At 66.5% G+C, this 24,158-nt stretch overlaps 3 protein-coding genes across 4 annotated transcripts in view; all 3 read right to left on the reverse strand.

The window, feature by feature from the left end:
• The window catches only part of PARVB (parvin beta), a 78,516-nt gene extending 68,669 nt beyond the window's left edge, over window positions 1-9,847 (reverse strand). The window contains exon 1 of one of the 2 annotated variants that reach the window (XM_056107017.1): window positions 9,687-9,847. In XM_056107017.1, the coding sequence (XP_055962992.1) occupies window positions 9,687-9,780 (94 nt within the window). In that variant the 5' untranslated portion in view covers window positions 9,781-9,847. The remainder of the gene's footprint in view (window positions 1-9,686) is intronic. The other variant, XM_056107016.1, reaches the window with a different exon arrangement.
• MPPED1 (metallophosphoesterase domain containing 1) overlaps window positions 1-24,158 on the reverse strand; it is a 225,515-nt gene that overhangs the window by 21,257 nt on the left and 180,100 nt on the right. The gene's annotated exons all lie outside the window — the stretch shown is intronic.
• On the reverse strand, window positions 13,648-23,392 carry SAMM50 (SAMM50 sorting and assembly machinery component). The gene is made up of 15 exons (XM_056107010.1): window positions 23,265-23,392; window positions 19,326-19,436; window positions 18,561-18,662; window positions 18,288-18,375; window positions 17,926-18,032; window positions 16,977-17,107; window positions 16,751-16,838; window positions 16,528-16,656; window positions 16,361-16,432; window positions 16,195-16,281; window positions 15,732-15,802; window positions 15,499-15,566; window positions 15,053-15,199; window positions 14,591-14,732; window positions 13,648-13,744 (listed from the first exon to the last, which is right to left on the reverse strand). The coding sequence occupies exons 1-15, from the start codon at window positions 23,283-23,285 to the stop codon at window positions 13,699-13,701; spliced, it is 1,410 nt and encodes a 469-aa protein (XP_055962985.1). The 5' UTR covers window positions 23,286-23,392; the 3' UTR covers window positions 13,648-13,698.

Genomic DNA, 24,158 nt, shown 5'->3' on the forward strand with positions numbered 1-24,158 from the left:
CTCTACCCGAGGCTGGTGTCTGGCCCTGGAGCACTGGCTGGGGAGCACTGGGCTGTCCTGAAACCCACTCGGGCGACTGCGATGCTCTGGCAGGGCGCACACAGACCCAGTCAGGGAGGTGCCCGGGGGCAGACGCGGGGTGGGGGGGTGGCCCCAGCTCCCCCCTGCCTCCCTCCCCCCCCCCCCCCCCGCAGAGCGAGCTGCAGCCCCTCCCCTGCCGGGGCCGTCGCTATCGCGGCCGCACGCCAATTACTTTAGCAGCTGTTACTGTTCCACAGCCACTTCAAAGGGCTCGGAACCGAATAATCCCATTATAAATGACTCGATCGCCTCATAAAGTCGCCCCGTGTCGTAACAAATATTCATCGCGCTCGCGGGCCCGGCGAGGCCCCCGCCTGGCGCCGCCACTCTGTTCAAGAAATGACTTACTTAGTTAATGATCACGATCCGCGGATTTAATTTACTCTGAAGTGTGTTTAATTTTCCCACCGACGGAACGATTCCGCTCGCGAGCCCGGCGCTGTTCTTGGGGTTTTCCAGTTGAGATAGATGAGGGAGAGGGGGAGAGAGTGAGCGAATGAGAGAGAGAGAGAGAGAGAGAGGGAGGGAGAGAGAGAGAAAGGGAGGGAGAGAGAGAGACGGAGGAAGGGAGAGAGGGAGGAAAGAGAGAGGAGAGGGAGGGAGGGATAGAGGGAAGGAGAGAGAGGGAAGGAGGGAGGGAGAGAGGGAGGAAAGAGAGAGGAGAGAGAGGGAGGGACAGAGGGAAGGAGAGAGAGGGAAGGAGGGAGAGAGGGGGAGACTGCACAAGGTGCAGGGAGCAGGGGCTCCAGCAGGGGGCGCTGCAGGGCCGCGGACTGGCCCCCTCTGTCCTCCTCTCTGGCCGTGGGCTCAGACCAGCCCTCTGAAACTGTCCCTTGCTCTGCGGCGGATCTCCCCCTTCTCGTGGGACCCCAGATACCCGTGCAGAGCTGGGGGCGGCTCTCGGCCCTGTGAGTCACGGGGTCACACACACGTGGCGTTCAGAGTCGGCCGTCAAACATCGAGGCAGCAGGTGGGCTGGGCAGGCGGAGGTGCTGGGCCCTCAGGGGTCACTCCCAGACCGCAGCCCTCAGGTGTCTGTGCCCCAGAATTTTGGCCTTACTGCCTTTCTTTTTTTTTTGGAGTGGGGTGATTGGGCCAGACACAGTGTTGCTCAGGGCTCACTCCCGACTCTGTGCTCGGGGATGACTCCTGGCTCTGTGCTTGGGGCTGACTCCTGGCTCTGTGCTCAGGGCTCACTCCCAGCTCTCAGGGGGCACTTATGGAACCAGAGTCATCAGCGGTCAAGGCCAGCGCCCTCCCTGTCCTAACTCTCGGCCCCCCCATTCAGCCACCGTCAGACCCACCAACGTGAAATGCAAACGCGTCGCTGGACCCTTTGTGGGGCCCACCCAGGTCCTGGCCACAAGGTCCTCAGGGGTCCAGCAGGGCCCCCTTCCCCTTCTCACACGAGGGTCTGTCCCCACAAGGTTCCCCCCCATCCCTGGGGTCCCTTGTCCACGCTCTGCTCTGGACTGACCCTCAGGACCCAGGACACGAGGCCTTAGGGCAACATCTCGGGGCCTGGCTCTGCCCCAAGTTCCACCCCTGACACATCCCCAGGCCCCCAGTGGTGGCCAGCCCGGGTGCTCGCTGGGTCTTGCAGCCCTGCTCGGACAGCTCCCCAGCAACCAAGTCAGAGAAAAGGCCCAAGGAGCTGCACAGAACATTCTGGAAGCTGCGTGCAGCCAAGCTTGGGGCTCCCTCGTCGCCTGTTTCACTCGCGAGCTTTCCAGGCCCGGATCCTCTCAGCCCCCGGCCCCTGGCCCATCTGGGACAGCTCCTGCCTGGGCGCCGAGGGGCGGGCCATAGCCGGGGCTCAGGGCCCAGCTGTCCAGTTCCCCCGCACCCTTTTTCCCGCCCACCCACCTTCACTGGGCTAGCACCCGCTGCCTGGCTGGGCCCATGCGGCAGGCGGACACTCTCTGTCTCTCTGTGACCAGTAGTGTCCCCCGGGGGAGGGAGGGCACCCGGAGGGGCCTTGTCTCTGTCCACGGGCATTTGGGGTGTTTCTGCTGGGTGGGGGTCCCCAGGAGTGGGCGGAGAGCAGGGGAGTGACGCTTGGCCCGTGCAGACCCCCAGAGCCCTCAGGCCTGCCCAGACCCCCAGTCCCGTGCAGACCCCCCAAGCCCCGCACAGACCCCCATCCCCGGCAGACCCCCTAGCCCCGTGCAGACCCCTCAGTCCAGCTAGACCTCCCAGCCCCGCACAGACCCCCCAGCCCTGCGCAGACCCCCTGACCCATGCCGACCCCCAGCCCCAGCAGAACCCCCAGCCTCTTGAAGACCCCCCAGGCCCTCGCACACCCCCCAGGTCCAAGCAGACTCCCCAGACCCATGCAGACCCCCAGCCCCAGCGGACCCCCCAGCCTCTTGAAGACCCCCCAGGCCCGCTCAGAACCCCCCTCACCTCCCCTGACCTCTCCCGACTTCTGAGTGTTTGCCGAAAAGGATGTTTCTTTTGTACTTTTTCCCTCAGGCCTTTTTCTAAACAGGGAAGCGAAGCCTCAAGGCTCAGAAATGAAAGCCAGACCCCGAGGGCCGGGCGCGTGGAGGGGAGCAAGGCCGCACCCACGAGGACCCTGAGCCCCCTGGCTGCCCCGAAGCCTCCTCACACCAAGGGGGGGGGGCAGCCCCGAGTCCTGGACGCTGCCCCTGTCCAGGGATGGGCAGCAGGACTGACCCTCCCCCCCCCAGTCCTCAGCTGTAAGTCTGAAGGGAGGCGACTCAGCCAGCCAGACACACTGCCCTGGCCCGCCCACCCGCCCCTAACCGCCACCACCCGCCCCTGCCCCGCCACCACCCACCCCTGGGTCTCTCCTCCTGCGTTCTGGGCTGGGGGCAAAGCACGCAGCACCCAGTTCCCAGCTGAGGCCGGAACCACGGGTCGGCTGGGTAGCAGCTGGCCGGGCTGTCCTGTCTCCCAACGCTTGGGGGCTCGGATGATGCTATTCCAGCACCGAGGGACCAAGCGCCACCAGGAACACAGCCAGGCCAGGCCAGGCCAAGCATTCCCTTACGGCGCGGGAAGGTGCGGGCTGGCCCGGAAGGGGGTGCAGGGGGCCACCCGGGGCTCGGCGGGCTGGCTGCCCTTGGAAGCTCCCGGGAGGACCCGGGCCCCGCCTCGCAACCCGCCCCAGCCCCGGGAGCACCCCCCCAGCTCACCCCCTTGTCAGACCCTGGCAGGGTAAGGGCACAGCCCTCTGGGGGCCTCGTGTCTGTGCGGCTGATCTGGAGACCCCAAACGGGCTGACTCATTACTGCTCAGTTGTGACTCTCTGTGGATTCGCTTCTCTTTTTCTTTCTTTCTTTCTTTTTTTTTTTGGCTTTTTTCCACATCTGGTGGTGATCAGGGTTGACTCCCGGCTCTGCACTCCGATGTTACTCCCGGTGATGCTCGGGGGACCCTGTGGGATGCCGGAGATCGAAGCCGGGTCGGCCCGGCACACACCCTCCCCCGCTGTGCTATCACTCTGGACCGTTTGCCTCATTTTTCTTTTTTGTATTTTTTTTTAATTTAGATTTTTTTTTTTTTGGCTTTTTGGGTCACACCCGGCGATGCACAGGAGTTACTCCCGGCTCATGCACTCAGGAGTTACTCCTGGCGGTGCTCAGGGGACCCTATGGGATGCTGGGAATCGAACCCGGGTCGGCCGCGTGCAAGGCAAACGCCCTACCCCCCCGCTGTGCTATCGCTCCAGCCCCTTTAATTTAGATTTTTATTAGCGCCTCCCGGAAGATGGACTCTGCCCAGCCCCAGGGAGTCTGCTCACGCCCGGCAGGCAGCAGTTACAGCCTGTGTCAGCCTGCCGGTAGTCGCAGCCCTTATCAAGACCCAGATGTTGTCTGACCCGTAACGGAAACTCCTTCCACCCTTCCCAGGCCTCCCCACCCTGCCGCACCCCAGAGGTGACCCCATAGATTAAACCCGAGTGTCCTCCTTCCAGGAGAGGAACTGGCCTCGGGGTTCCCCGTGGCAGAGTGGAGCTGTGAGGGTGGCCGCCCCTGCCCGGCCTCTGTCCTGGGCCCTCCGCTCTCCTCTGCCCGGTCCTGGCCAAGGGCAGCGGAGCCACTGCAGACATGCCCGTGTCCCCGGGCAGTGTTCCAGAGCGCAGCATGGGGCCAGCGGGACTGCGTTTAGCTGAGGACAGCACAGCCCACAGCCCGAACGAGGTCTGGGCACCAGAAGACACCCACAGAGCTGCCAGGCTGGGCTCGAGGCGGCCGATGGACAGTCCACCCTGCCACTGCCCGGCCTGCGTGTGTGCTGGGCTGCCCAGGCATCACCACCCTGAGCTGTGGGTGGGGCACCCCAAGGCCCCGCTTGGTGGCCAGTGACCATGGTGGTCCTGAGGCCCTCCACCAACAGCAGGGGGCGCCCCCAGCCCATCACCCTCCACCACCAGGAGGGGGCGCTCACTCAGCCACAGGAAAAGGAGTCCTGGGGTCAGAAACGGATTGGGGACCCCTCCAGGGGATGGAGACCCCCGGCTCCAAGAGGGACACGGGGCCTCGCCGGGGGGAGGGGGGTGGCGAGGTCTCGCTTCTCCCCAGGACCAGAGAAGCAGCTGGTGCCTCAAACCCCCAGGTGAGCTCTCAGGCACCTGCAGGTCCTGTGGACGTAGGGGTCCCCTCTGTCTCCCAGTGGGGGGCAGGGGCTTGGGAACTAGGGAGGAGCTGGTCGAGGAGCTGCCCTTTGGCCCCCACGACCCCCAGGGGCGGGATCTGCCAGGCGGCCCCCACCCCCAGCACCTCACTTGCTCTTAGGGGCAGCCCCTGATTGTTCTGTTTGGGGCGATTTGTTCGGTGGGTTTGGGCCACGCTGGGCGCTGCCCAGGACTTACTCCTGGCTCTGCACTCGGGGCGCACTCCTGGTTTGGGGGACCACGTGGGGTGCCGGGATCAAACCTGGAGCCCTCCCTGCTGTACTACGGCTCTGCACACACACATACACATGCACATACACATGCACACACACACACATGCACACAGACGCACACATGCACACACGCGCGCACGTACACATGCACACACACGCACAAATGCACACACACGCACACACGTACACATGCACGCACACACATGCACTCACTGCACAGACACACACATGCACACAGACGCACACATGCACACACGCACGCACACACACGCACACGCACATACACATACACACGCACACACGTGCACATGCACACATGTGCGCACGTACACATGCACACACACGCACATACACATACACACGCACACACGTGCACATGCACACATGTGCGCACGTACACATGCACACACACGCACACACATGCACACAGACGCACACATGCACACACGCGTACGCACACACACATGCACACATACACACATATGCACACACGCACACACATGCACACATATGCACACAGACGCACACATGCACACAGGCGTACGCACACACACATGCACGCATACACACATATGCACAAACACGCACACACATGCACACACGCACACACATGCACACACGTACACATGCACGCACACACATGCACTCACTGCACACAGACGCACACACGCACACATGCACGCACACACACACGCACATGCGCACATACATGCACACATATGCACACAGACACACACATGCACACACGCGCGCATTACACATGCACACACACATACGCACACACACATGCACACATATGCCCAAACACGCACACACACGCACGCACGCACACACCCTCCGGCCTCAGCTATTCTGCTGAGCGGGCAGGGAAGCAAGCACCGGAAACATTCCCTCAGCCCAGCTGGGCGGGCACCGAGGCTGCACCAGCTCCGCGGAGTCTGTTCCTGGCCCGGCAACCCCCAGCCCCACCGAGACCCCGGCCAGCTGCCGGGAAAAAGGCCCGTGGAGTCCAAGAGGACTGACCCCATCCCCGCCCGGCCCGGCCCGGCCCCGGGACACTGGCGGAGCTAAGGACACTCACGTGGGGTCCGCAGCTATAATGAGAAAAAATCACCAAAGGAAACGCCCCCATCCATGCCGACGCCCTCCCCCACTCGAGCGGCTTCCTCTGGGTCAGAGACAGGAAACACACCACAGAGATTTCCAGAACTTTCCAGTCCCCACCCCCACTTCCTCACGAGTGTCCCCAGCCCAGAGCCAGACAAAGTTGCCCGCAGCAGCCCAGACCCTCCGCTTCCCGGGGGACCCCAAGGGGCACCCACGAGCCCCAGGCGCACCCTGGGGGCCCAGCAATCTGTGTGCACGATTCCTCACGCCGGGCCCCCACTTCCTGTCTCCCAGCTGGTCCTCGGGCCAGGGACCCGCCGAGACCTCAGAACGGACCCAATCAGAGGCTGGTGGTGGGCTGGAGGCAGGCCAGGTGGGCTTCCTGGAGGCGGGGCCACAGAGCAGGGGAGCCCTCGCAGCAGAGGGGACTTGGGGACTTGGGGTCTTCCCCACCCGGGGCCTCAGCCGCCCATGCCGGCCGCAGCCACACCCAGGAGCCGGTCACACTTCCCCAGGAGGCCCCAGCCTGGTGTGGCGTCCCCCCACGTCCCCCCCCATCCCGCTGGGCTGCGTGAGACAGAACCGGGACCCCCAACAGTAGCCGGAACTCAGAGCAGGGTCTCTGCGGCTGTCCGGAGACCCCCTCTGCCTTCCCATCCAGGACTCGGGGAGGGGGTGCAGCCAGGACCCAGCTCGTGCGCCCCCCGCCCCAAGACCTGCACACAGCGCCCCCACCTGGCACTCTGCTGAATCACACCCACCACTAGAACCCTAGTTCTGGGCCGGGGGTCACAGTGGGGTCCCAGTCCTGGCAGGGGGCTCCCCAGAAGGGTGGGGCCAGTCCGTCCGCCAGCCCAGCATCTCCCGAATCCCTGACCCCGTCCTCCCCCCCCCCCCCCCCCCGCAGGGACCTCTGCATGCCTCAGTCCCAGCACACGGAGCACCCCAGGCCCAGGGCAATCCAGGACAGAGTCAGCCCCGAAGGGAAACACAAAGGACGCAGCAGCCGGTCCCCAGGCACTGGCCAGGGCAGCACCTCCAGGGGGCCTGAGATGCTCTGGGGGCTCCCACATCCCCCCTCCCCCGGCACCCGAGCTTCCCCCGGGAGCCATGGCCTCCGGAGTTACCTCCAGGGCCCAGGGAAGGCGGCACGCCCAGCCCTGTCATGGCCAGCGCCACCAAGCACGTTCTCGGCCCTGACTCCCCGGGCCCCTCACGCCCTGCTGACCGACGCGGTTTCTGCACCTGAAGCATCCGAAGGACCACCAAGGCGAAAGACCAGGACAGCGAGCCACTGGCGGAGGGGAAACGTTTGTGGGAGCCAGGACATGGCGTGGGACGCAGAATACGCAGTGACACGAAACCAGTCCGGGCCGGAGCCATAGCCCAGCGGGGAGGGCGTTTGCCTTGCACGTGGCCGACCCTGGTTCGATTCCCAGCATCCCATAGGGTCCCCCGAGCACCGCCAGGAGTCATTCCTGAGGGCAGAGCCGGGAGGAACCTCTAAGCATCGCCGGGTGGGACCCAAAAAGCAAAACAAAAACAAAGAAATCGACTGAAAACAGGCAGAAGACAGGAAACCAGCCACACCTCCCGGTGGACAGATGCAGACGCTGCTTGGCCGTCCCTAGGGGATGTGGGACTCTCCGGACCCAGGGGCGGCTCCGGGGGGGGGGGGGGGGGGGCACAGTCTGCTTCGGGAGCGCGAGGCTGCGAGTTCGATCCCCAGGGCCGCCCGCACGCACCGGGCAACCCCCTGCCCGCACAGCCTGGAGAAGAGCGAGCACTGTGCTCACGAGGGTCCCAGGACGGCCCTGGCAGGCAGCCCGAGGCCAGACCCCCTCCCCAGCCACCGCCAAGGGAAGCGGGGGCGGGGGAGGGAGTCAAAGGCTCCGGAAACAAGATCCGGGTAAAGCCAGATCCAGGCCTGGCTCTGATGCCGCTCTGGGAGGCGCTTCCGGCTTCCTTCCTCCGAGAGGAAACGGGGCCGCGGGCAGCCCCGCCTGGGCCAGGGCAGCTGAGGCGCCCCTGCCTCCCCGCAGCCCGAGCCCGGGACCCCTCTCCAGGGCCAGAGGGGGCAGCCTGGCCGGGGGGTGGGGGGCAGCTCAGGAGGACCGTCGCCTGGCTTTTGTGCAGGGAGAGGGGCTCCCCCACCGTCCAGGGATCTTGACCCCCCCCCATGGTTAGCACCTGGCGCCCCAAAGCACCCCCTGGGCAGAAGGGGCATCCTGGAGACCCCTGTCCCCCGCTCACTGCCAGGCCCTCACCCTGGGGTGCCCGATTTCCAGCTCTGCACAAGCCTGTTCCCCAGGCATGTCTCCCCAGCTCCCCGCCCACCCAGGGGTGTCACTGCATCCCGTCCCGAGCTCGGGCCGGCTCCAGCTCATTTTGGGAGAGGGGTGGCCGAGATGACAGCCTGCAGAGCCCCTGGCAGCCCCCGCCCTCGCACGCCATCACCGCTGTCCTTCCAGGGGACCCCGCGGCGGCAGTGGACAAGGAGTCCAGCCCCCGTCACTGCGCCTGTGCCCGCCTATTTGGTCTCCTGTGTCTGGGGGCACCTGGGGCAGCCAGGCCCCCCCCAGACCCCCCAAGCTTGAGACGGAACCGAGAGGCTCAGCTCACCCGCCCACAAGAGCCAGGAACCCCCCACAGCATCTCACCCTGCCGCTCGGGGTCTCTGGCTCCCGAGGATGAACCCAGACAGGCCCTCACCTTGCCCCTCCCCTGCGGTCACTAAAGCCAGGCAGGGTCACTAAAGCCAGCAGGTGTGTCTGCCGAGTCCCAAGAGCCTCGGGGACCCGTGGAAACGCGGTGCCAGAAATGCTGGCTTCCTGGCACCGAAGACACACACCCTGGGCACAGCATTGAGGCCTCCAGCACAGGAGCTGGTCGAGGCTGTGCCTGCTGCCACCACCGCACCTGCCCCCTGGCACTTGCCACGGTACCTGCCACAGTGCATGCCACGGTACCTGCCAGAGCACCTGCCACGCCTGCGAGGGCCCGTTTCAGCACCTGCCCAGCTGCGTCTGCTCCCGGAAATGCCGCAGGAGGCAGAGGGCAGGAGGGCGGCACAGGGAGGAACAGAAAGGGTGCGTAGGGGGTGACACACCAGAGAGGCAGCGGAAAGAGCGGGGGAGTGACTGTCCCCCGCAGCCCCCATGAGGCACGGCCAGTGCCGCCTGAAACTAGCCACGGGACGAGCCACGGGACCAGTAGCGGGAATCAGCGGGAATCGGAGCCTGACCCTTCCTCGGTGGGGGGAAGCTGCCAACCCCACCCGTGCCTGGGCAAAGGTCACGTGACTGCACGGCCCAGGGGAAGGGTCCTCGGGCTGTCGGGGGGAGCCTGGCTGGGGGGCTGCAGCCAGGGTCGCTCTCCCCAGCCCAGGAGCCCGCGCGGGCCAGCGCAGTCCCCAGAAGGAAACGCCCAGAAGGCAGCGACCAGTCACTGCCAGGCACTGCGGGTGGGCGGGAGACCCCCACCCCCAGCCCCGCACCCCGCAGCGCCGGGAAGAAGAAAAAGAAACGAAACTTGGCGGCGGGGTGTTGGCTGCGTCCGAGCCCGTCCCGGGGGCCGCCGTGTCCAGGGCTGCCGCGGGGTCCGGCGGCTGGCCGGGCACTCACCCTCGCGGGCCTTCTTCCTGCGGGCCAGCGTGCCGCCCAGCCTGCCCAGGAACGACTCGTCCTTCCTCATCCTGCGGGCCGCCGCCGAGGACATGGGCCTCGGGACCAGCCGGCGCCACGCTCGCTCCAGCCGCCAACGCCGCTGCCTGCCCGGGGAGTGGCCGCAGGACGCGGCCGGCACCGCCCCGCGCCCGCCCCCCTGCAGGCGGCCACTCCGGACTCCGGCCCCTGGGGCCCGCCAGCCCCAGGCTGCACGCACGGATCCGGACCGGGCCTGGGCTGGCCGGGCCGGGCGGCCAGCTGGTTCTTGTTACTACTGCAGGGACACCTGGGGGTGCGGGACACGGTCGCTCGGGGTCAATCTCAAGGCCAAGTGCCCACCCGGCCACAGCGGCGAGGCCAGCAGGCCCGGAACCAAGGCAGTGGCCGGTTCAAGCGTTCCCTGATGGGACGGGGCAGGTGTCCGGGGGAGACCCGAGTGGCCCAAGTGTGTGTAGTGGGGGCATCCGGCATCTGGAGCAGGCACTCAGGGGCTGGTCCTGGTGGCTGGGGGACCCCCACTCCGGGACCCTCGAGATTTCAGGGGAGCTGCAGGTATAAGGACCCCGGGTCTGAGGGGGATGCTGTCCTCTGGCTGTCTCCCAGAGAGGGGCTCTGGGATCTGAGGAGTCTCCCCCTGACCACCCCTAAGGCCTCCGGCTGGGGCCAAGGGCTTAAGAGGACCCGGGGTCACAGCTGAGCTTGGAGGCAGAGGGCAGGCGGCGAGGGAGGTGGTCCTGGGGCTGAGTGGAGGGGCTGACCCGGGAGTTCCTGGGTGGGGGGGGAGCTGCCAACCCCACCCGTGCCTGGGCAAAGGTCACGTGACTGCATGTGGTCCAAGCTCCCCGTCCACCCAGGGGTGTCACTGCGGGGCCGGCTCCAGCTCACCTGGGGGGGGGGGGTGGCCAAGGTGACAGGTGGCCACGTGTTCGATGCTTGTGCTTCATGCCTGTGTTTCTGACCCAACATAACACCAGCGGGCCCCCACTGACGGTAACACAGGACTAAACCTTGATCCTACCTTAAATTCATCCCCGAGGCTCCTTTCCGGACCTTCATCCACACCCACCCCCGAACATTCTGGAACAGTTGCAGGGCTCAGCACAGCGTGCGTGTGGTGGTACACGGTGTTGGGGAGGGGAGTGGAGGGACTGTCCCAGGAGCCCAGGGTTAAGGGGAGGGCAGAGGCAGATGAGCTGCTGGGCACTGAGGCTGGCCCCAAAGCGCCAGATGGCCTGGGCAGCCCGGCCCCGGGAGGCGGGCAGCGTGGCTGGCAGCTGACAGCGCAGGGCCCGGGCTGAGTGTCCACTGCGATCCTTGGGCCGGAGCCGGAGCGATAGGACAGCGGGGAGGACACTTGCCTTGCAAGCATCCAACTGACTTTGACCCCTGGCGCCTCCGAAGGTCCCTCACGCACCCTGAGATTGCTGGGTGCAGAGCCAGGAGCCAGCACTGCCGAACGCGGCCCCCAGACATGAACAAAACCCCCCAACGAGATGCTCAGTGCTTGCTGCGGTTCACTTTGGAGCTTCTGAGCAGACACCACACACACGCCCCAGAGTGAGTGGCCGTGGCCATCAGGTGACCTGTCGGACTGACCCCTGACCTCCGTCCAGCAGGGTCGGCCGCAGAGAATGGGCCAGGCACGCACAGGGACAGTCCAGGCCCCAGGAATGCCTGGGCACGGAGAGGGCAACTTCCTGGGAGATGCAGAAGCCAAAGTCAGGGCCAGAGCCGGCACCAAGGGGAGTCGCGAGCCCTGGACACAGGGTGGAGGTCACCTTCACAGCCAACACTGGACTTCCCCCATCGCGTTCAAGGAGATGGAGAAAGAGTCTGAGTTGGAGACGGTCTAACTCACGACTGAAGGTGACGCAGAGCCGGGACGGGCCTGGCTGGGGAAGGGCCCTGGGGTGCCGCTGAGCTGGGACCGGCCTGGCCCAGTCCCCGGGCTGCTCGCGCCCCCTGCTGGACAGAACCGGACCTTCCTCACGCAAAGGCTCCAGGTTTGCAGCCGCTTCCACACGAACCAGGTCCCGGCTGCAGCTGCACAACCGGGAACAGCAACACACACACACACATAGACACAGACACACTGACACACAGACGCACAGAGACACACAGATACACACAGCCCTTCTGCCCTGGGGCAACACACACACACACAGAGACACTGACACACTGAGACACACACTGACGCAGACACAGACGCACAGACACACACACAGATAGACACACACACAGATACACACACATAGACACAGACACACTAACAGACAGAGACACATACAGACGCACCGACACACACACAGAGACAGACACACACACACAGCCCTTCTGCCCTGGGGGAACACACACACACACACACAAAGACACACACTGAGCCCTCCTTTCCTGGGGCAGTGACATTATATACATACACGCACATATAGACACAAACATGTGCACACGCATACACACACACCCCGACCCCTCTCCCACAACTGAGAACAGTAACACACACACATGCATAAACACACACACCCCGACCGTCCTCCCACACTCAGGAACAGCAACACACACAGAGACACACAAAGACATACACACACACACACACACACTGACCCCAATTGCTGGGAGCACTCGGCCGTGGGGCTCAACTGAGGAGCATCAGCTGTGAGCGTCAGTGCACACACAGTTCCCATGGACAGACACTCGCATGGGCAGACACGGGGGTGAAAATGAGCCCGTCCCCACGAGGGCATCCGCACACACACACTGCCGACACTTGAGCGGCTGCTGTGGCCTGGCTGAAGGGGGGGAGCGGGGCGTCGCTGGGCTACACCCAACGACTAATGCGGGCAAGAAGTGGTGAGGCAGCCCCTGGCGGGAGCCGCACTTTCTCCCCTGCAGGGCCGGGCTGTCCGGGCCTCAGTGAGCGACTCGGGTCCGAAGGCCCAGCTGCTGTGCACACTGGGGACGGAGGGCGCAGAGACATCCCAGCAGGGGGCGCTCTTACTCCCGCCTCCGCTCACGGGCTCCCCTCCAGAGTGACTGACTGGGAAACAGTCCTGGTGCCGGAGGGACAGCTCGGGGGCGGGCACTCGCCTCGCCCACGGTCATCCCAGGTTCAATGCCCGGCACCCCCCGAGTTCTGCGGCGCTGCCAGGAGGGAGCCCTGAGCACAGAACCAGGAGTAACCTCTCAGCACCGCAGGGTGGGCCCAAACACGGAAGAGGTGAGACATGTTTCGGCAGTGCTGGCCAGGCCAGCTGTGCAGTACCTGCCCTCTCCGCAGAGGAAGACGGTATTGGGCCTGGGAACGTTCTAGAACAACTCTGGGTGCACAGAGCTGGGTCCTGGTGCTGGAAAAGCTTGCAAGGGAAAACGGGAATTTGGGAAACGGGTGTCCACGCCCCTCCCCGACAGGCTGGCCGCTCCAGTGGAGGTGCCCCGAGTGAGGGTCCGCCCTCGCTCCAGTCACGCCCATGAGGTGGGGGGCACTGATCTCCTCGGGTTGGGGAGATGGGCAGAAGGGCTGGGTTCAGCCTGAGCACTGGGCCAGGAGTAGCCCTGAGCACCACCAGGCCCAAGGCCGTCCTGGGCACCAGGGACCCCCAGGAGGAGCCCCCTAAAAGCAGCAACACTTGCCCTGTTGGCGGGCGAGGGCACCCCCACGTCCCCCAGGCAGGCGGCAGGAAGGGCCAGGGAGGGGCGTGGCCGGGGGCAGGCATCCCCAGAGCCCCCAGTTTGGAGGCGGGAGGGACTGTGGCCATGGAATGCGGCGAGGGTCGCCCTGGACCTTGGAGGCAGGACAGGCCGGGCAAGCTCTCCCTGAGCCCCCCGGTTCAGGACCCCCCGCAGGGACACGGCGGCGCTGCCCTGGGGCCTGTTGATGGGGGCCCGGGGAGGGGGGCAGGGCCGAGGGCGGAGGAGACGGGAGAGCGTTTGCTGCAAGTTTATTGTACGGTGCCCACGGGCCGGGCTGCTGCTCCTACAAGAACCGGATCCCGGCTCCGAACTGGACCCCATCACAGATCCTGCAGGACAGACAGACAGACAGGCAGAGTCAGTACCCCCCTGGCTGCGGCCCCAGCAGGGACGGGGCCGCCACAGCTCTGACGCCCCCCCCCCCGCCCCGGCCCCAGTGGCAGGGAGAAGGTCCTTGTCCCGCGCCGGGGAGGCCGGTGGGCAGCGGCCTGTGAGCTGGGCGGCCGGGGCAGGGACATCACTGCCCTCGGAGGTGCCTGCTGCCTGCAGCATATAGAGGGGGCAGCACTCCCGGGGCCCCAGACCAGGAGGCAGGACGGGCTCTGGGGGGTCCTGAGGGGAATGAGGAACATCAGGGGGGGTCCAGCCACCGCCGCCCCCTCCCCAGCGCCCCGTTCGGCACTCACACAGCGCCACCTGGTGGCGACACTGTGCAGGACAGTCAGAGCGCGGCAGGGGGCACCCCAGCTGGGCGGGGCCGGGCTCCCCAGAATCTGAGGGTGGGGCTCCCCAGCGGGGGGGGGGGACAGAGCTCTGAGGGGTGGACCGCGGGCACAGGCGGAAGTGGGGTCTGGGCCACTTGGGTGCCTGCACTGCCCAGCGGGGAGAGGCAGACGTGGGGCCATGGGGGTGGGGTGCAGAGTGGGAGGGTCTTCCGTGACCCCTAGAGCCGGCCCATGGCCTCGGCTCCTGACAGCCCCCCAACCCCCGGCCGGGGTCCACAACCCCCCAGGAGCAGGACTGAGCTTGTCTGCGGCGGCGTGGCCCAGCCCTGGCTGACCACTCCGGGGGGCGTGAGCGACAGCACTGGGGCCCACCTGGGCGGCACCCGTGGCTGTGCCCCACCCACAGCAGGGGCTCGTCCCCCCACCCCGCGGCTGCCCACGGGCACCTACTTGTCTCCCTGCTGCACGCCCATGGGCACGCAGTAGTTGAGTTCCAGCCGCGCGATGTTGCCCAGCCTGAGGACGATGCCGGCGCCGTAGGACCAGCGGATGCACTCGGCCAGCTTGCGCAGGTGCGCCCGGGGGCCCTCCCCTGCCAGGCAAGGCAAGGCAAGGCGGCTGACCCGGCCGCGTGGCCTCGGGGGACCCCCGCGGCGCCACTCCTGGGGTCCCGGGCCCAGACACGCACCCCGACTCCTGCTCCCAGGCCTCCCAGGCCTCCCTCGACGGATGTCCACTAAAGGCCACGCGGGGCCGGGAAAGGATCGGGGCTCCACACCCGGCCCGCGTCGGCCCGAGTTCGAGCACCGCCAGGAGCAACTCCCGAGCACAGAGCCGGGAGGGGCCCCCCAGCACGACCCAGCAACCCCCCCCAGGCCTGTGGGCGCCCCCCGCCCCCCGCGCGCGGCCCACCGTAGTTGAGGTTGCACAGGTTCCCGGCGTTGAGGAAGAAGTGCGTCCGGAAGAGCTCCCCGAAGCCGCCCTGGCCGGGCCGGAAGGGCAGCGGCGTGTAGAGGTGCAGGCCGCCGGCCCAGTACGCCTCGCCCCCCAGGTAGTCTCCTGGGGACGGACCCGGACGGAGAGGACGGTCAGCCACCCCCTCCCGCGGCGGCCCCCGGGGCTGCCCCGCTGGGACCTGCTTTAACCCAGTCAGAGTGTGCACGTGTGCACATGTGTGTGAGTGTGTGTGCATGTGTGGGAGTGCATGCGTGCGCCCATGTGCACGTGCGCAAGGGCAGAGATGAGAGTGCGTGTGCGCACGTGTGAGTGTAGAGCCGTGTGTGCGTGGGCGTGGGCGTGGGCGTGGGCGTGGGCGCATGCGGGGCCCTGGGTCTCCCGGCACCCCGGGGCAGGCCCACCTTCGCTCTGCGGGCCGACGCTGTGCATGCTGAATCCCCGCACGCTCGTGGGTCCCCCGAGGTAGAACCTGGAACAGAGGATGGGGTGGGGGGTGGGTGGCCCAGGAAGTTCTCCACGCCGCGCAGGACACGCCGCGGGCCCACCATGCCCGGGACCCTCACCAGCACCGGCCGGCCCCCAGCCCACTGGACACTCCGGGGGGGGAGGACGCTGCCAGGCGCCGGACGCTCACCTGTCGGCGATGCTGGACGGTTTGTCCCCGATGGGCACCAGCATCCCGCCCCACAGGGAGGCCGAGAGCACCTGGCGGGAGACGACAGCTGATGTCACCGGGGCTGCCGCGGGCTGGCCGGGGAGGGCGCGTGGGGGGGGCTGTCTCTGGCCTGGGTGGGATCTGGGGAGCCAGCCCGGGCGGCCGTGTGCGAGGCACCCCCAGCTACGGCCTCTCTCTGCCCACTCAGTAGACACGGGGGCCGGGCAGCTGTCCCGGGGCCCCCAGAGCCTTCCAGGCGCCCAGTGCTGAGCGAACAGAGACACAGGTGCCTGGACAAGCTGGCTCGACCGGCAGAGCAGATGATGAGAGTCGGGGTCCCCAGAGGTCTGCAGGGACGCCTGGCAAGGCGGTGACAGGAGGGACAAGGGGTGCAGGACCCCCCGCCACTCAGCAATCTGTCTGACCGGGCGCGGGCCCTCACCGTATCCAGGATGCTCTGTTTGTTCAGCTGCAGCTCAAAATCCTCCTTCAGGAAGCTCACGTCACCGCCGGTGTAGCCGGCCAGCTCCTGGGGGCCGAGCGTGGGAATGAGGAGCAGCCCCGGGCCCCCTCTTGCCCCCAACCCCCGCGCCGGGCCGCCCACAGACCTGGTTGACCTTGAGCAGGGCACCCTTGCGGGGCAGGATGGAGGAGTTGCGGGAGTCGATGACCATGGCGTGCTGGAAGAGACGGCACAGGGTGTTGGCGGGGCTGCGGGGCGGGCAGGGGTCCCCCGGGGGGTGGGGGTGGGGGGCCGGAGCGGCCCGGCCCTTACCGAGAGGGACGACTTGAGGGAGTGGCCGCTCTCCTGGCGCACGGCGAAGGACGCGGTCCTGGCCAGGCAGCCCAGCTCCCGCCAGACGCCCTCCCACTTGACGGTGTGGCTGGTCCTCCAGATGGGGAACTGCGGGGGGGAGGGGCGGGTGGTGAGCGGCGTGGGGGGGTTGTGGGAGGGGGCAGCAGCCCAGGGCTGGCGGGGGGGGGGGGGGGGCACTCACGCTGTACTCGGCCGACAGCCCTCGGTCCGTCTCCCGCAGGGAGCTCCAGGGAAACTGGCCCGTGACTTTGTACAAGTTCACGGAGAAACTAGGAGACACAAGGGGGAGGGACGGGGGTCAGCCGAGGACCCGCCGACGCGCGGGTGGCCACTCCCGCCCCCCCCCCCATCTACTCGGAGTCCGGCGGCCACCGCTGGGCTCCTCGGGGGTCCGCTCGGCTTCCTACTTTCTCTCGAAGTTCCCGGGCTGCGGTTTGAAGAAGGACAGGCCGTACGAGGTCTCTTTGGTTCCGTAGGAAAACTGGAACGTGACCTTCTCGGCCCGGCCGAGGACATTGGGGAGCTTGAGGCCCAGCACCTGGGGGGGAGGGACACACGTTGCGGGGGGCTGTCGCAAAGGAGCCGCGCCCGGAGCCCCCGACTCTGCGCGAGCCCAGAACTGCCGCTGTGTCCTCGGAGGGCACCGCACCGAGTGGACACACGCCACGGGTCTGGGGGCCGGTGAACAGAGGAACTGTCTGCTAGGAGCACCCCCCAACCAACGCCTCCTGAGCTGCTGTCCACGTGCTCCCGCTGAGCCGCACGACACACGGTTCCAGGACGGGCCAAGGCAGCACAGCGGAGACGGCGTTTGCCTCGCACGCGGGTTCGATCCCCGGCAGCCCAGAGGCTCCCCCGAGCACCACCAGGAGTCATTCCTGAGCGCAGAGCCTGGCGTGACCCCTGAGCATCGCGAGGTGTGGACCCCCCCCCCCAAAAAAAAAAAGATTCCAGGAAGATTCTGGAAGAAGCCAGGGGGCTGCTACGAAACAAAACTAAGTTTAAGTTGCGTGAGTTTGAAGACTGTCTTCAGAAGATGATCTTTCCTTTTCTTTTTTTTTCTTAATTTTATTTTTGTGGCGGGGGGCACACCCGGTGATGCTCAGGGCTGACTCTCGACTCCGACTCAGGAATTTTTTCTGGCGACGCTCGGGGAACCCTGTGCCAGGGACTGACCTCGGGCCTGCAGCGTGCAAGGCGAGCGGCCTCCCCGCTGTCCTGCCAGCCCCGACCGTCTCTTCCTGGCGGTGCTCGGACGCCCAGTGGGCTCAGCCGGGACCATCCTGGCGCTCGGCCAACGGTGTGTCATGTCAGGGAGGGACCTGCGGCCAAGTGCTCGGGCCCCCGGGCACCTACCATGCTGCCCTCGTTGTTCCCAACCATGGTGTTGTAGCTGCCCGTCAGCCTCCGGAGCTCTGTGACCTCGAAGGTGACGTCCAGCCCATTGGGAAGCGCGTCGTCGCCTGAGGCCAAACGCCACACTGTCAGCCAGAGGGCCGCAAGCAGGCCGCGGTTCGGCGGCTCGGCTCTGCTCTGCTCCACGCCATGCCCTGGCCCTGCAGGACCCCTGCCTCGGGCTCAGGAGGCTCGGGGGTCCCGCTAGGGAACTCCTACTTGGGGCTCACCCCCCCAGCCCCAGGTCCTGACGACACCGCCCGCCCACCAGCCGCCCTCACACCACCGATGCCCCTCTCGGGGCAGTTACCCCGCCCGGCTACCTTGGCACGTGTCGATCAGGACGTCCACTTGTCTGAATATCCCCAGCCGGAGCAGCTTCTCGCGGGCCTCGTGTGCTCTGCGCATGACCTGCAGGGGCCGAGAACGTTCCTCCCAGGGCGGGCCGAGGGAGCCCCGGCCTGTGGGAAGGGCATGCGCAGAAGTGGAGACCGTCCTCCGAGGGGCCGCTGAGAGTCGGGGCCCTCAGCCAGGTGCCGGGGGCGGGCGGGCTGGGTGGGGACAGGCAGGGGGCTGGTAGGGTGCCGGGCACTTGCCTCGATCAGGTTCCGCGCCTTGAACACGCCTCCGATCTCGCACATGATGATGTCGTCCTTGGTCCTGCCCAGCCCGTCAAAGTGCACGTGCTGGACCACCACCTGCGGGCGCATGGGGACAGCTAGGGACAGCTGGGGACAGCCCCAGGGGCCTCCCGCCTCCTCCACACGCTGTTCGCCTCACTCACTCTGCCGCGGCCTGGTCTCCTGGGCCAGCCCCAAAGCCTGCCGGGACCACGACCCCTGGCCGCAACCACAGCACGAACCCACAGGGCCGCGGCAGCACCAGGGGCTGACCCAGGAGCGCCTGTAACGAGACTGTCCCTCCCTGCAGTGGGACTGACTCTAGACACAGCTCGACTGACGCCGGCTGTCGTGCCACTGTCTCGAGATATAGCGTGACTGCCTGGCTGTCGCCTGTTTCTGACCGGAGGGTGGCTGTTCCTGGCTGCAGTGCCACTGGCTCCAGCTGTTGTGCGACTTGGCTCCGGTTGTGGTGCGACTGACCCTGGCTGTCGTGTGGCTGTTTCTGGCTGACTCCACCCCAGACGCTAAGCGCAGATTCCAGGGCAGGGGCTGGCCTCTGAGGACACGCGGCACAGAACACGAAGACCACCAGCTTGGGGGCTCTGGGCGCCGGCAGGAGGGGCCTGACGTGCAGGGGACAGGGAGGAATCCGGAAACTCAGAATGCCTGATGACCGGATACTGCCCTAAGCTCTGAACTCCAAAATCCTGAAGCAAGTCCCGGCCCCAGGATACTCACATCTTTGTTTTCCAGAATTTCCTGCTTCGCTTCCGGTTCTACTCCGACAAACTCCGCTTCTTCTCCTAAGCCCCCGAACTCGGGCCCGCTGGGCGGAAGCGGCTCCAGGCTCTGGGGGGGAGAGCACACGGGGAAACTGAGTCTCGGCCATGCAGGAGAGGGGACTCGCTCCGGGGCCTTGCGGGCCTGTGCTGCGAGACAGACTTAAAGAAACACTGAGGCGGGCGAGGGGTGGCTGGAGAGGGGCAGCTCCTGCTTCCGCCCGGCACCACTGATGGCCCCAGAGCACCGCCAGGGAGCACCCCGGCAGGGCCGGGAACAGCCCGAGCACCACATGGTGGGGCCCAGCACCCCATGCCCCCAAAAGTACCTGGCTGCAAAGAAGACAGTCAGCTGTGGGGGAGAAAGTGTCTGCACGACCCACACCTGACACAGGGCGGTCAGGCCAGACAGAAACACTCGGAACCACCAGCACCAGCCGGACCAGAACCGGCTGCCACGAGACTGACCAGAACCGGCCACTGTGAGCCCCCGAGCTCGAGGTGGCACTGGCCCCCATGGGGACCCCAGCCCAGAGCCCGCACCCCGTCCCAGAAGCCCCCTCCTCGTCCCACCTGCCCGGGCCCCTCAGGGGCCAAGCCAAGGCTTCTCGCCCTGGAGGTCCTCGGGCGGAGGCCGGGTGGGCAGAGGGACAGATGGCAGACGGTGGCCGTCACTGCGCAGGGCTGGCGAGGACCGTCAGCAGGGCTCAATGCGTGGCTGCCTTATGGGGGGGATCAAGTCGCTGGGTTGTGGCCAGAGGGCTGGGCAGATGCCGACCCCGCCGGGCTTGGAGCTACACCCAGAGGCGCTCAGGGGGATTATTTCTGACTGTTCTCAGGAATCGCCCCTGGCATTGCTGGGCAACCATGAGAGATGCTGTGTCCATCCGTGTGGAAGGAAAGTGACTTATCTGTTGTCAGATCTCTTTTTTTTTTGGGGGGGGGGGTCACACCCGGTGATGCTCAGGGGTTATTCCTGGCTCTGCACTCAGGAATGAGTCCTGGCGGTGCTCGGGGGATCCTGTGGGATGCTGGGAATCGAACCCGGGCCGGCCGCATGCAAGGCAAATGCCCTCCCGGCTGTGTTATGCTCCAGCCCCCTGTCAGATCTCTCTTTTTTTTGCTTTTTGGGCCACACCCAGCGATGCACAGGGGTTACTCCTGGCTCATGTACTCAGGAATTACCCCTGGCTGTGCCCAGGGGACCATATGGGATGCTGGAATCGATCCCGAGTCGGCCGCGTGCAAGGCAAACGCCCTACCCGCTGTGCTATCACTCCAGCCCCATAGCCTCAATAATTTAAAGTATTTTTATTTATATTTTTTTGTTTTGGGGGTCACACCCAGGGGTTACTCCTCTGGCAATGCTCAGGGAACCATATGGGATGCTGGGACTCGAACCCGGGTTGGCCGCATGCAAGGCAAACACCCTTCCCGATGTGCAACCACTCCAGTCCCAGTGTTGTGACTTTTGTCTATGTAAAAAAAAAAAAAAAAACCTGAACCACTGCTCTACTTCTCAAAACTATTACCAAAGTGCTCACATGCCAGCAGGGGCTGGGGTGGTGGGGGTCCCGGCTCTGGGCACGCCCACCTGAGCAGAGAGGTACAGCCCTCACTCTGCCCTGCCAGGGACGAGCCCCAGGTCTTGAGGCACGGCAGAGGACAAGGACCAGCAGGTACTGCCCTGTCGGGACTGGGACCAGGGCACCCGGGAGCCCACAGCCTGGCGGAGCCGCAGGTCTCAGCGCTGAGACGGTCTGGCGGGGTCCCAGTTCCACCCGGAGTGACCCCAGAGCAGAGCCAGCAGTAGCCACCAAATACCACTAGGTGGCGCCCAAGCCCGCAGACCCCCTTCCCCAAAGCCCAAGGTCCGACGCACCCACTGGCACTGTGCATTGGTTGGTGCTCAGGCACCCAGCCTGGCACACGAGGGAACAAGCAGGTCTCTGGCCGCCCCCGTGTCCCCGGCATGCTGGGCGAAGGGTCGGGGGGCTAGCTCGAAGGCCCAGGGCACATGCTTGGCATGGGGGACATCAGGGCCCGATCCCTCCATGGTGGCCCCAAACAGTGATGGAGCCCCCAAACATTATCCAGGGTCTGAAGAGCGGCCGGGGAGAGGCGTTTGGTGAAATAGGTGAAGATATTTAGACTGGGGCTGGAGCGATAGCACAGCGGGGAGGGCGTTTGCCTTGCACGTGGCCGACCCGGGTTCGATCCCCAGCATCCCATAGGGTCCCCCGAGCACCGCCAGGGGTAATTCCTGAGTGCAAGAGCCAGGAGGAACCCCTGAGCATTGTTGAGTGTGACCTAAAAAGCCAAAAAAAAAAAAAAAAAGAAAGAAAAGAAAGGGGCTGGAGTGATAGCACAGCATGGAGGGTGTTTGCCTTGCACACGGCCGGCCGACCCAGGTTCGATTCCCAGCATCCCATAGGGTCCCCTGAGCACCGCCAGGGGTGATTCCTGAGTGCAGAGCCAGGAATGGCCCCTGTGCATCGCCAGGTGAGACCAAAAAAAAAAAATTAATAAACTAAAAAAATATATATATATATTTACACAGCTCAGCCAGGCGGTCAGCAAGGTTTACTGAGCCACCCATGCCAGGCGGCGGGTGCACACACTTCATCAAATCCGTCTCCACAGGGAGACAGGGTGGGCCAGAAGGAAATACCGAGGGGCACAGCACTGGGCCCTACAAGCACAGCGGGGAGGGCGTTTGTCCTGCACACGGCCGACCGGGGTTTCATCCCCGGCATCCCCTAGGGTCCCCCGAGCACCGCCAGGAGCGATTCCTGAGTGCAGAGCCAGGAGGAACCCCTGAGCCTCGCCGGGGGTGACCAAAAAGAAAAAAAAATGAGAGAGAGAGAAAAGAGAGAGAAAGGGAGGGCGGGAGGGGTTCTAGAGGGATAAAACCCTCCTTAAGGGGCTTGCCCTGCACAGAGCTGACCCAGGTTCGATCCCCGAAACCCTATATGGTCCCGGGGGGCCCCGCTTGGAGTGACCCTGAGTTGCAGAGCCTGGAGAAAGCCCTGAGCACTGTGGGAAGGAGAAAGGGGGAGAAGGCCAGGGGACAGGAAGGGAAGAAAGGGGCTGGACAGGCCAGTGGGCGGGGCCTCCGGGTCTCCCACAGGCCAACTTGGACTTGGCGCCCCCCACCCCCACCCCACCCCCACCCCTTCTGGTCCCCGAGCCCCTCCGGGAGTGACCCCTGGGCAGAGGCCAGGGGGGAAAAAAAAAAAAAACAGCTTCTCCCGGCCAGCCCTGCGAGCCACGACAAGGTCCACCCCGCACCGGCCAGCGAAGCCCGAAGGTCACTGGTTAGGGGAGACGGGGCGGGCCCGGTCCACTGGCTCGGGGCGGCGGCAATTCCAGGGTCAAGGGTCAAGGCCAGCAGCGCCAGCCAAGGCTGCAGGAACTCAACGATCGATCGATCCATCGATCCATCGATCGATCGGAGACTCCGGGTCCGAACCTGAGCGCCCAGAGGAGCCGGGGGGAGGCAGGAGGACCCCCACCCCCACCCCGACCCCCGACCCCCGACCCCCGACCCAGGCAGAGGGGAGTTGGGACAGGGAGAAGGGGCGAGATCCGAGGTGACGGGGGGCTCGGGCACTCCGGGGGTGGGGGGTCGCCAAGCCCCGCTCGGGGCCCCCCGCCCGGCCTGGCAGCGAGCAGGGCCGCGGGGCAGCGGGCGGCGCCCGGGGTGACCTTGGGGGGTCCCCGGCGGCGGCGGCGGGGGCGGGGGTGGGGTCGCGCGGGGCCGGCGGGGGAGGCGACGCCCCGCGCGCTGCCCCGGGCGGGCCCCCGCCCCCACCCCCGCGCCCGCGCCCGCCCCCGCCCCGCGCGCGCCCGCGCCCCCCGCGCCGCCCCCGCCGGGGTCCCGCCCGCCGCGCCCTACCCGCGCGTGCACCGTGCCCATGGCTCCTCCTCGCAGCGCCCAGGGCCCGACGGGCGACGACGCAGGAGCGCGGCTCGGCGCGGCGGCCCACGGAGCCCGGCGGCGCGGCACCCACAAGCCCCGGACGCGCCGCGCTGGGGGCGGCCATGATGCCCGCCGCGGGCCCGCCCCCTGACCCCGGGCGCCGCCGCTCATTGGGCCGCGCGAGCAAGTCACCCGGATGTGCTCCGGGCCGCGCAGGCGCAGAGCGGCCGACGACGCCCCGGGAGGGGCCGGCTTCCGGGAGCGGGGCGACGCCCGAGGGCGGTCCGGGGCGGCGCTGGGCGTTGCACCCCGAGGGGAGCCTGGGTCGCACCCGTGCCGGCGCCCGGCCGGGCCCCCCCACACCCCCCCCGCACTCTGGAATAAGCCTCTCACTGGGGTCTCCTGTCCCATTTGTTCATTTTTTTGCTTTTTGGGTCACACCCGGCGGTGCACAGGGGTCACTCCGGGCTCTGCACTCAGGAGTCACCCCTGGCGGTGCTCGGGGGACCCTAGGGGGGGACGCTGGGAGTCGAACCCGGGTTGGGCGCGTGCAAGGTGTGCTAATTGCTCCAGCCCCCTCCTGTCCCATTTAAATCCTGGCACCTGGGGGGGGCGGGGAGCGTCCCTGGCCCCTTCCAAGAGGCGAGAAGTGGCCCCTGCAGAGCCTGGTCCTGCCCCCAGCACTGCCTTGGGGTTAGTCTGTGCTTTCCCGTGGCTGGACCCCCTCCCCCCAACCCCAGGCCCCCTCTGCAAGGAGGGCTCCGCCCGCCCCAGGGCAGGGGGCTGCAGAAGGAGTTTGGAGGCTCGGACTGTCCCCAAGCAGGTGGGGGTGGGTGGCAGGGGCGGGGTAGGCTGCCGAGCACCCACCGG

Source organism: Sorex fumeus, unplaced genomic scaffold (genome assembly GCF_029834395.1).
Source record: "Sorex fumeus unplaced genomic scaffold, SorFum_2.1 ptg000153l, whole genome shotgun sequence".
Taxonomy (NCBI): Eukaryota; Metazoa; Chordata; class Mammalia; order Eulipotyphla; family Soricidae; genus Sorex; species Sorex fumeus.